This window comes from Leucopleurus acutus (genome assembly GCF_964270905.1).
Source record: "Leucopleurus acutus genome assembly, chromosome: 19".
Classification (NCBI taxonomy): domain Eukaryota; kingdom Metazoa; phylum Chordata; class Mammalia; order Artiodactyla; family Delphinidae; genus Leucopleurus; species Leucopleurus acutus.
The window spans coordinates 16646808-16659119 of NC_139161.1; the positions used below are offsets into that span (position 1 = coordinate 16646808).

The following is a 12312-nucleotide window of genomic DNA, read 5'->3' on the forward strand; positions in this document are numbered from 1 at the left end:
CCATGGCCGCTGGGCCTGCGCGTCCAGAGCCTGTGCTCCGCAATGGGAGAGGCCACAACAGTGAGAGGCCCGCGTACCGCAAAAAAAAAAAAAAAAAAGAGTGGACAGCAAAGCATAGTGGGAATATCGGTGAGGCCTGAACTCTGGTTTCAGCTCCCTCCCTGGATGTAAAATCTTACCCCCGTTTCTCACCTACAAAATAGCCAGGAGAGGAGAGGGAGGAGGAGAGAACTAGGCAAGCTTTCAGAGCTGCTCCGAGTATAAAATCTGATGATTCCATGTCTTTTTCACAAACTGGTACTAGAATATTCTTTAATATCTCAGAGTGGTCTGCTCTTGCCTATAGTAATTTTAAAAAATTATTTGGGGTGAAGTTCCTCATTTCATATTCAATATGTATTATGAATTCCCCCTCTTTATTGTCCTCTGTCCTGCCTACAGCACCAGGAGGATGGTTACAAAGACAGTAGGCCAAGAATTTGCTTCAGGGTAAAATCTAATGGAGAGTTTCAATGTAGTTGTCTGCCTAGTTGTAACATGATTTATTTGAAGCATCCTTCCTTTGGTATTCAACTTAAACATTTAACTACCAAAAAAAGAAGTTACAGACGTTTGAGCGTGAGAAATCAAATGCATGCAGGATATGCAAAGAGGCCCCATTCCTCTCCTTTTGCTGTCCAGACTTTTGGTTGTTTTTAATAGTAGTCAAATTTTTCCCTTGATTTGGGGAAACCAAGAGTTGTAGGAGATGCTTAATGATAGTTATCTCGCTAGCTTAAATTAATGGCTTCTAATGAGTCTTATCTTTTCTCTGTCAGAGAAGTCTGTATTATGAATAGTTATGAATAGCTTAACTATTGACGATCAGTTGATTAGCTAAAAGAAAGCGGTATGACATCCTTTGCATCTAGTTATGTTGTAAATGAAGCATACATGCTGATCATTCTGGATTGTTTTCTTTGAAACTTGTTGACTTGTTAACATAGTATGCAACACTTGGGGCTCAGATGTATAGACTCTGAAACGGTAGTTATTTTCCTGTTGAACATTTGGTATAGTGTGCATTATTCAGGGCCAGAAGAGACGTGTAACAAGGAAGGAGTGATCTGCAGCCCTTGAAACCTACACTGAGATCACCATTCATTCATTCAACACAAATGTATCAACCTGTCACTATGTTCAAGGCACTATGCTAGCCCTGGATCCATCAGTGAAACCAAACAGGCACAAGTCCTGTCCTTATGAGGGAAGACCAGCAATAAATAGAATACATAAGTAAAGACAGTAAATGAGTTAAGTATATAGTATGTTAAGAGGTGATCCTACTGTGGGGGGAAAGAGCAGGATAAAGGGAGATGAAGCTGTGTGGGGGGGGGGGTGGGCCTTGTGGGAAAGGTGACACCGGAGCAGAGCCCTGACTTTGAGGCAGAGAACCATGTGGATGTATAAGGGAAGAGCATTCTAGGTAGAGGGAACATCAGAGTATCTTCTGTGTGCCAGGCATGCTGTGCTAAAGACCTGCAAGGACAGAGATGAATAAAACATGGCCCCGCCCCCAGGGAGCTGACAAGCTAGAAACAAGATTCAGACTTGCAAATAAATGCGGTGGTAAAGTTGTATAAGCTCTATGGTGGATAGAATTTTTTATTTAATCTGCACTGAATAATAACAAACTAAGTTAAAATATCAGACATTACTCCCATTTCAAGAATGAAGCTAGTGTGACAAACTGAAGCACCTCTTACCAGAAAAGCTTCACATCCTCTGCCCTGAGCTGATTTCTTCCTCAGAGTCCCTGCCTCTCACCGAGGCCCCTCACCCTCAACCTGCTGTCACGGCTGCTTCTGAGGGGCGTTTGATCTTTAGCTTCAGGCCTCGTCTGGGCCTTGACTAACTGTCGTTAAGCTGAAGATCAGCGCGCTCATCTCCCCCTAACGCAGAGTGAATCTTGGCCTTCTGGGAGAATGCACTCTCTTGGCATCGTTTGTGGCCAGTGCCGTGCATTGTTGGGAAGAGAGGAATTCTCAGGTGCCCCACTGCTCGCCCACCCAACCCGATGTCATAGATTCCTGACATCCCAGGCAGAGGACAGTTTTTCAGGTTCCTCTCAAGACCATTGTTCAAGCTCTCACTTCCTTTCACTCCTGCCTTCTCTGACAGTGATGGCAAAGGCCTCCCTCTCCCACACATTCTCACCTCATGCTCTACTCTGACAAGTAGGTAGGATTTTTAATCCCGTTTTTATGGTTGAGGATGAAACAGGTGCTGAGAAGTTCAGTAATCTGGCCCAAATCACCCAGCTATGAATGGTGGAGCCTGTACTTTTTGTATGGTAGCAAGCCACCTGTCCATCAGGGGACTTGCCTCTCCTCCCTTGCTTTCTGCCCACCCTGGGCTTGCGTTGAAATGGAAGGCACGTGTGTGCATCACTGATGACGAGGCGCCGACCCTTCCCAGGCGCGCTCACTCTGAGACCCTTTCTCAGAGCCGTCTTTCCCACAGCAGCCCCCTCACAGGCTGCCGGACTGCCCGGCATGAAGCTGCTGGGATCATCTTTCTCGTCATCACAGTTCTTCCTCCTCCAGCACCTTCTTTAGTTTCCTGTTGCTTTTTATACTAAATCTCCTTTCTTAGTTTGGCATTCTGAGTCTTCCTTTTGTCGGCTGCCTACTCCCCATCTCTCTAAAAAGACTTCGTTTTCAGCCCTGAGGGCTCTGGCTCAGCTGCCTCCACCACCCACATGGGAATTAGGAGCATGGAAGGCCTGTCCCTTCTCCTCCAGGGCCTCCTCTTCATCAGTGTCTCTATGATACTGTAGGAATCTTCCCGGATGACCCCATGCCAGTGAAGCTGTGCCCATAAGCTGTGTCCCCTCAGCCGTTATTCATTGGTGTTTGCTGGTGTGTTACTTGGCAGTGGTCCCTGAATATTTACTTGGTCTCCCCAGCCAGATTGTACTCACTTTAGAGGCCCAAACTGAATCTCATAATTCCATAAATACCTGAACAGAGTCAATTCATGTTAATGGTCTGATCAACTAATCTATTTTATCTTTAACTTGGCTTATAAATTCTGAATTCTGAAAAATTTTCACTTTTGTTTACAAAAGCCTCAAATTCTAACAACGAGAAAATAAAGTTTAAGGCCCCCGGCACACTCACTTCTTAATCCATGTCAGGGTTTCCAGTTGTTCACAGTTCATTCTTCTTAGCAAGGGTGTATTGCCCTTGCTCAGCATTGAATGATATGGAAATAATTGGCCTTTCTTTACTGCATAACTGACTTTACTTTTGTTAGCAGGTTAAAATCAGCCCTTCCATTTCACTGCAGTATTATATTGGTGGCATTTTTATTTAAGGGAGGGAAAAAAAAGCTTTCTTCCACATGAACTTTTGTTGCAAATCAGTTTATTGGGGCCAATCAATGGGCAGGACCTATGAAAGGGTGTGGATTATCTGGTTAGTCCTTTGTGTGGCAAAAGGCTTAGATACTGCTTAGTACTTGGCTCATTCTTCATCATGTAAAGAAGTGGTTTTTCTGAAGGATCAACACCTGACTGAGCCCTGCCTTTTTCATGGTAATGTTTTCACCTGAGTTGCTTCTTATGGTACTAAGAATTAGTTAACTAATACTTATTTAACCTTGGAACAATGTTTATCATAATCCGATTGGCAGATAGTCGTTTTATTTAGGCCTTTTCTTTATTGCATCAGGACTAGAAAATCTCAGTGAAGAGTATGCTGGGAACAATTTTTTCCAAGTAAGTTGTTGCTCAGCTTTTTTTCTTTCCATCAAGGGGCATGTTTTGGCGTTATAGACTCAGACTAGTAGCCACTAGTAGTTGGATTTCTCTTTCTGGGTTAAGCTCTACTTTTATTTTTAAAGCTGGCCTTCTCATTTCATGCTGCTGGCACCTTTTTCTCCAAAATGTTCTCCAGTGTGATTTATGATATTAATATATTCAGAGCTGGTTTTTCATGGTAAAGCGTCCTCACGAGTATTACCACTAATTAATATACAGAATGACGCAGCACAATTTAATTATTTGGTAATGTTTTCGGTGTTTTCTTAAAGATGATGCCAACAAGTCAAGGCCTGAACTTCCCTGGGTCATGACCTCTCTGCAGTGTTTGCAGTCTTGTTAAACAAGAAGAAAAGCAGAACATAAATTAACATCTCCATTATAAGTTGCTCTACATTTCCCAGTCTTAACACTCTGAAGAACATAGTCACTGATAACATAAGACAAAGTTTCACTAGGAAAATGGCAATTCCAGCCTTCGGGAATGGGTAAGAAGCCATTCTTCTAGGGCCAGTGTTGTCCTCTGTAAGAGAGGGGCAAGATGAGGGGGTTTGAATTATGGACTCTGGAACATTAAAAACCTAAGGAAAAAAGCAAAGTAATAGTTATCTTTAATTGTAATGAAAATATACCAGCCTGTGTGGCTTTTGGCATCTATGAGCCTTCAAGGATATGTTCCTAAGTTTACAAACAGAATTTTAAAATAGTTGAAACATAGTTCGAGTGTAAATGCACCGCTTTTCTGTTACATAGTAGAAGCTTATATGTCTTTATGTGTTCGTAATTACCCCAGCACCCCAGTTTTTGTTTTTGTTTCTTTGCCTTTGGATTTATCTGTTTCTGCTCCTTCTGGCTTGGATGTCCTTCCCCTTCGTCTCCTAATCACCCCACTCACTCCTTAAGACTCAGTTCAGATATTGTCTCCTCCAGAGAAAAAGAAGATGTTTCTCTGCCACACGTTTCTTCTCTCTACCATGACATCCTATGTGCAATACCTCTACCTTTCCGTATTGTATTATAATGATCTGTTGTGTATCTGTCTCTCTGTATATACGAGGTCTGTTCCGTATTCATCCAGGAGCTTGGTAAAGGTCTGTTGACAATGTGTTTGATTTTTAGCTAGTGGGTTTCTTGAATAATAACAATGATTACCCTTTAAGTGTATACTTCAGAGGTATACTTCTCTCTCACAGTCTTTGCACAGGCATTTGGTATGCCAATTACTAATTATACCAGAAAGCCTCAACCTTGTTTCTTTGGTAGGTCTTTGTTTATGTTGGTGCATCATCCATTCTTGGCACAACAGATGGACAAAAGCAATCAGTAAGACTGAGGAAGGCTAGCACACCTTATTAGCAATAGTGGTTTAATATTTACAAAACCCCAATTGAAATTGTTTTGGCATCTGATCTTCAATTTCTTAAAATCTTTTCCTACATTTAATTTAATTTTCACATAATTTTTAAATTTTCTCATTTATTTTAATGCCCTGAGTTTCTAAGATCTGTGAAAGGTTTAATTGTATTAAAGGCTTATCTGTGGAATGAGTATGTATCATAAATCTAGTGACATAGTTTAAAATCCATTCCTCTTGCATTTTCTGGGTAAACATTTTTAAAACGTGTTTTTCTTCATGAAAAAAGGCAGTATACAATTTTGGATTCTGGATCTGGTTTCCATTCCTGGCTCCATCATTTATTAGTTATTAGACCTTGAACAAATTAGTTAAATCTATAAGACTCAGTAGCTTCATCAGTAAAATGGAGATAATGCTCATACTTAATTCTTAGGATTATAATGGACACTGAATGAGAGATTGATCTAAAGAGGTGCCATACTGCAAATAGGAGTAAATGGAAGTCTCCATATTGAGTGGTGAGGCACCCAGACTCCTTCCCCCATCGACTCCCATGCAGTATGTTGGGAACTAGTCTCTATAACCCGCAGGAAGGAGACTGGAAGATTCTCTGGGGAAAATGTACACATCCTGACCTTTGAGGGACGCCCAGTAATCAGCCAAGTCTTATCATCCTATCATGAAGCTCTCAGACTCAGAGCTTCCAGTCACTAGTTTAACTCTTAAGTATGAATAGTAATCCAGCAATCACCAGACACTTGAAGAAAACCACCAATGAACAAATAAGAAAAAAAAAAAAAAAAAGGAAAGAAAAGAAAAAGGAACTCAGAGGAGACAAAGCAGAGAAAAGAAGAAAACATTTTTTAAAATGTGCAGTATTCACAGAGATCTAAAATAAGGTAGTATCCATGAAATATAATAGGATGTAATTTTTTAAAAAAAGAAACATTCAGTAAACAAGAAAGAGTGACTTATCTCAAGGTTCATAACTTACAGAACATACGGATAAAGAAAAGATTCTTTTAAAATTGTATTTATTTTTAAAAGTTAGAAACAATGAGTCAGAAAATCAGAATGGCATCAGTCTTCTAGTCAGCAATACTGAAAATTAAAAGACAATAGAACAATGCCTTGAAAATTCTGTGGGGAAAATTGTTTCTAACCTTGTTCTCTATACCTAGCCAAACTATCAAGTATAAAGTGTACAGTATTAAGGGTGGAATAAAGGCATTTCCAGGTCTTAAAATTTTTACCTCCCATACACCCTTTCTCAGGAAGCTTTTGAAGTATATGTACCATGGAAAGAGAGAATAAATGAAAAAACAAAGGAAGGTGAGGAGACAGGGGATCTAACAGAAGAGAGAAGAAAGTTCTAGGGCTACAGCTGTGCAGCAGGCCTAGAGAACAGTCAGTTCAGATTGAACTCTGAGAACAGAGGACTCCAGGAGGGGAATGTCTTTGAGAAAAAACAGCCAAAACTTTAAAATTCCCTAACATGTGTGAACATATTGGTATGATATCTGTGTCTGTATTTGTTTGGGATGAACTTGTGGTAAGTATTTGATAAACTAAGCAAAGGGGTCGGGGGGGGGGGAATGGCAATTATTAACTCTAATGAAAACAAAATGTTGCCCAAGAAAGGAAATTTAATAGTACACTACATGGCTTAGCTGTAAATCATATTTATATAATCATAATAAATACTGAATATAGATTTAACTAAAGACTGTGAAATAATTGGAAGGATGAGAAAAAGGACATATTGGGGTGGGGGGCTGTGCAAAATTAATATTAACTCTCCCTCTTCCATAATAGGAATTCAGGAAATAATATTTAAAGCTGAAAAGAAAAATCAAAATAATAGTGTACCATTGTTATTTAAAGATAAGGAAGTAAATACAAGAAGAAAAACTAAGAGAGTAGAAAATGGTTGCTTCTGGAGAGAGGGAATCAGGAATGGTGGCCTAGGTCTGCTATAGTTTTAACATGCCTTGTATATTTTGAGGTTAAAAATTAAAAAGAAATTAAAGATATTAAGTGAGACAATTATGTAAAGCACTTAGCACCATGCCTTTCACAGTTAACTGCTGCATAAATGTAAGCTATTATTATTATCCTACCTCTCCTAAAAACCATAATAAAGCCTTGCTAAGTGGGTGGCATGGGGTTTCCATTCATTCATTTCATTTTTGTCCCAACCATACATATATTGATACTATGTTGGCTGTGAAAACTGAATTACAAACATATACTCAGGTATCTTGCTGTTTGGTTTGTGTATCTTCCTGATTTACTGATCCATGATGTTATTGATATGGATAAGGAGAAAGAGCAGTTGCCTCTTTCTGAACCACGTGCTGAAGAAAGTGTTGCTCTTTCTGAATCATGTTGTTGATACATTTTTTTAAGATTTTTCAAGGAACTTCCTTGGCGGTCTAGTGGTTAAGACTCTGCGCTTCCACTGCAGGCAGGAACTAAGATCCCACATGCCGCGCAGCACGGCCCCAAAAAGAAGGATTTTCAAGAGGACAGTTCTGAATTTTTTTCCTTCTCTTTTGCCTAATCATTTGCATTTCTGCGATTAAATAAATGGATATTGTTCAGGCTTACTCTAGTTTCCTAATCAGTCCTTTCGCATGTGTTTTAACACATTTTCTCCCTATGATCAGGGCCGCAAGCTTCTTATCATTGGGACCACGAGCCGCAAAGATGTCCTTCAGGAGATGGAAATGCTTAACGCCTTCAGCACCACCATCCATGTGCCCAGCATTGCCACAGGAGAGCAGCTGCTAGAGGCTTTGGAGGTGAGAATGAGCCAGTGGAGTGCACACCGTTCAAAGAAAGGAATTGAGGCTGGATTAATGCTAAGGGTGCCCCGGACATCGCACCTGGTGTTTAGTTTCTGTGTTAACCTAGAACACGGAACCTGGGATACACCTGCAGTCATTTTCAGGAATTAGAGGAAGAAGAGATAAATATAAGTGAGAGTGAAGTAATTCCTCATTCCTTGGTGGAAGCAGCATACAAACTGCCAGGAGTGAATTACTTTGTGCCCAGCATCACTAATGCATATAGATTACATGGACCAGAAACTTGGAATGGGGCAAGGGAGGAGAGTAATCAATAAATAGAAAATTCAGTTATTCATAGTTGCTTTCAGCCCATTTACTTGCATTTAATAAATTGGAGCAATGGTTAAAGCCTTAGAAACTTGAAAAAAGCCATAGAAGTAAAAGCAACCCCTTTATTAACAAGTTCATAATGTGGAAATAATTTTTTGAGGTTAACATAGTCTTTAATTTTAAAAAATATATATCCTTTATTAAACTTTTGATTAATATCAATGTGCACAAATGACTTGATGAGGTGTTAGAAAATACTATCTAGTGACTTGTTCAGCTTTGAGAGTCAGGAAGGCTTCTTTCTGTTTTTTTTTTTTTGCGGTACGCGGGCCTCTCACTGTTGTGGCCTCTCCCGTCGCGGAGCACAGGCTCCGGATGCGCAGGCTCAGCAGCCATGGCTCACGGGCCCAGCTGCTCTGCGGCATGTGGGACCTTCCCGGACCGGGGCATAAACCCGTGTCCCCTGCATCAGCAGGCGGACTCTCAACCACTGCGCCACCAGGGAAGCCCAGGAAGGCTTCTTAAAATCCTCAAGACCCATACAATTGGGGCATACTCCCAACAAAATAGAAACTATCTATATGATAAATGTTTCCAGCTTACCTGTTTGAGCAGTTTTTGTGCTGGGGTTGAGTAAGAGAATTAAATTTAGTCTGCTTTGACACATAACAGATTATTCCTAGAAAGGAATGTTAAAAATTTTAACTGATATTTATTATGGATTGGAGCTATTTTTCCCCCAGCAAATATATCTCTAAATTATAATCAAGGTCCGTAAGAAAACAGAGCTTTGGATACCAGTTTTCATTTTCATGATTGCAGCTAATGGATGTCAGGCAAGTCAGGTTAGATTTTAAAATATGAGAGAATTCTGTCAGCTTGAACCAGTTAGGTAGTTCTTATCACTGTTCTTTTAAGGATAAATGTGGGAATTAACTAATGTTGTTGATGCACTTACAGAAGTGCTTTCGTTTTTTTTGTTGTTTTTGTAGCTGTTGGGCAACTTCAGGGATAAAGAACGCACCACAATTGCACAGCAAGTCAAAGGGAAGAAGGTGTGGATAGGAATCAAGAAGTTACTAATGTTGATCGAGATGTCCCTACAGGTAAGATGCTTGCTTCTCCGTATGGTTCAGACATAGAAGCTTCACGATATATCCCAAGAGTTTTTATCATTCCCTCTCGCTGAGGTTTTAAATTATAATTCTTTTATATTATTTCCAGAATCAGGTTGGTGTTAGTAGCCTGCTTCTGAGATCAAACAATAACTTATTGGTACTTTTCTTTCCTACTTCTTAAAATTCAAAAATAGAAGAAAAGAATATAGAGTTACTTTAAGTTTTAATTTAGGGAGTCACTAGGTCTTCGAACTAGAAAGGACTTAAAAGAACAATTGTTCTGCTGCCCCCTCATTTTAGAGGTGAGGGTCCTGAGTGTCCCACCGGTTTGTCAATGAGTTATGCAGGGTCACAGCCAGTTATCTACAGGGGTCGGGGGGTGGGATGGCGTTGTCCATCAGAGGTCAGGAAGCGACGCACAGACACCAAAAGGGGCCTGGGAGACAGTTTCAAGGGACAAGGTAATTGAGTGTACAGATTAGACTTAAGCTGTGTATATTCTCCCCTGGCAGGGCTCCTAGAAATTTTATGCAAACTACTGTAGGGTTGAAGCGTCCAGGATTACATAGAAAACTAAGCCCCTGGCTACTGCCTGGACAAAAACAGATGAAACCTCTTCGGGACTTTCTTACGTCTACGGGCAACTTCCCTTTCTTCTTTTTGTAACTCCACCCCTCCGTGTGCACATCCTGTGTCTTTTTGTCCTTATCTGACATACTAGTTAGATAATAAATCACTTCCAAGCTTTGTGAGTTCAGGGACCTTGGCTCTCACTCCCTACTAAATCCACAGCCCCTGGAACAGAACTGGACACATAGTTGGGCACTCAGTAAACTTCCGTTGAATGAATCTCTCCCAGGTCTTAGGTGGACAGGCTGGCTGCATTCTGAGAGTCATGTATTATGCTCAGTCCTGCTCTTCCAGCAGTGTGAGCTGTGGGTGGATGAGGTGAAATTTAAGTTTCACTTACTTCTGAAATAGGCTCTTGGACCAATAACAAATTGAAATCATGAAGCAAATGCTTTTTAATCTTTGCTGGTAAATTTCTTTTTTTTATATAAATTTATTTATTTTATTTTTATTTAATTTTGGCTGCATTGGGTCTTCATTGCTGTGCGCAGGCTTTCTCTAGTTGTGGCGAGCAGGGGCTACTCTTTGTTGTGGCGTGTGGGCTTCTCATTGCGGTGGCTTCTCTTGCTGTGGAACACGGGCTCTAGGCACATGGGCTTCAGGAGCTGTGGCACATGGGCTCAGTAGTTGTGGCTTGTGGGCTCTAGAGCACAGGCTCAGTATTTGTGGCACACGGGCTTAGTTGCTCCATGGCATGTGGGATCTTCCTGGACCAGGGCTCGAACCCGTGTCCCCTGCATTGGCAGGCGAATTCTTAACCCCTGCGCCACCAGGGAAGTCCGGTAAATTTATTTTAAAATAAAATTGTAGCTTTCAGAAACCTAAAGTTTAATTTACTGAACTTTCAGCTGGACTCTTTTAAAGCCAATTTATTTATTTTTCATTTTGAGCAGTAAATTAAAGTTACAGACAAACCACTCTGCTTAGGATTATTCTTGGTAAAGGTGCATATACATTGGCTCTTTCCTTGGAAAAGATAAATTTGTCAGATAGTCAGCTCTACTCTTCAATTTTTAAGTTTCAGCACAATTTTTTTTCAATAATTGCATAGAAGAAACTATGTGGGTTTTTCTCCCCAATCCCTACCCCTTCCTCTTCCTTTGATGCCCACCGGTCAGTGATCAAGTTAATGCTTCCTCTGTATGTGGGGTGGAAAGTGAGAGTGGGGCACTCAGGCCTAATCTTCAGCGACTGACACTTCATAGGCCTCTGAGTTTGAACCCCTTCACATCAAATGGATTTGGTGCAGCTGAGTGAATTCTCTTTAGATCTGCCTTAGAGAGACCGAGCCTAAGTGAAGAGGCATGTAGTTTAGCAGAATGTAAGTCATGTTACCTCTCTGTTCACTATACACAATTCTGTTAAAACTTGCACAGTGCTGAGGATCTGCTCTGACTGGATGTCACCTGAGGGAATAAAGTCATTTATCTAGATTACTTTTTTCCTCCCTTTCTCTTGACTTTTAATTCCATAGCTACAGGCAAGTCAGTAAGTCCTTGCTCACACATATTAAATATATTTAATGGGCAAAGACCTGCAAGTACTGACTACAGCGGAACTCCAGCCAGTTCCATTTTTTTTTTTAAAGAACTTGACAATTGACTCATATGTAATTCTATTCCCAAAGAGGAAAAATGTTTCTCTTGTTAAATATTCACACTTTTTCTTAGTCCTTTGTAGTCTGACCTCTTAACTTTGATACATTTGAAACTTCTGTTCAGATGTTTTTCTGGGATAGAAGAGAAGAAATCTTAAAAAAAAAAATAGTGGTTGGAGGGGGGAATCCAATTGCACATTTACCCACAGCTGCACTGAGCATTTGAAAGCTATTCCTGGAGGGCAGGGAGTTCCCTCTTGGGAAACAGACTCCTTGCCCTGGAACATTTTTTAAAAGTTAGGTGTGTTTCTTACAATAAAAATTTATTGTGTTTCTTACAATAAAAATTAATCCTAAGGAATTAAATTTTTATAAATTTGTTTAATTTATTTTTGGCTGCATTGGGTTTTGGTTGCTGCACGCAGGGTTTTCTCTAGTTGTGGCGAGTGGGGGCTACTCTTCGTTGCAGTGCGCGGGCTTTTCATTGCGGTGGCTTCTCTTGTTGTGGAGCACAGGCTCTAGGTGCGCAGGCTTCAGTGGTTGTGGCACGCGGGCTCGGTAGTTGTGGCACGTGGGCTCTAGAGCACAGGCTCCGTATTTGTGGCGCACGGGCTTCGTTGCTCCGCAGCATGTGGGATCTTCCCGGACCAGGGCTCGAACCCATGTCCCCTGCATTGGCCAGGCGA

At 40.8% G+C, this 12312-nt stretch overlaps 1 protein-coding gene across 2 annotated transcripts in view; it reads left to right on the forward strand.

The window, feature by feature from the left end:
• NSF (N-ethylmaleimide sensitive factor, vesicle fusing ATPase) overlaps positions 1 to 12312 on the forward strand; it is a gene marked incomplete at its 5' end in the record, with an annotated part of 155985 nt that overhangs the window by 140559 nt on the left and 3114 nt on the right. For both annotated transcript variants that reach the window (XM_082861331.1, XM_082861332.1), the window contains 2 exons: positions 7829 to 7963; positions 9274 to 9387. In XM_082861331.1, the coding sequence (XP_082717457.1) occupies positions 7829 to 7963; positions 9274 to 9387 (249 nt within the window). The remainder of the gene's footprint in view (positions 1 to 7828; positions 7964 to 9273; positions 9388 to 12312) is intronic.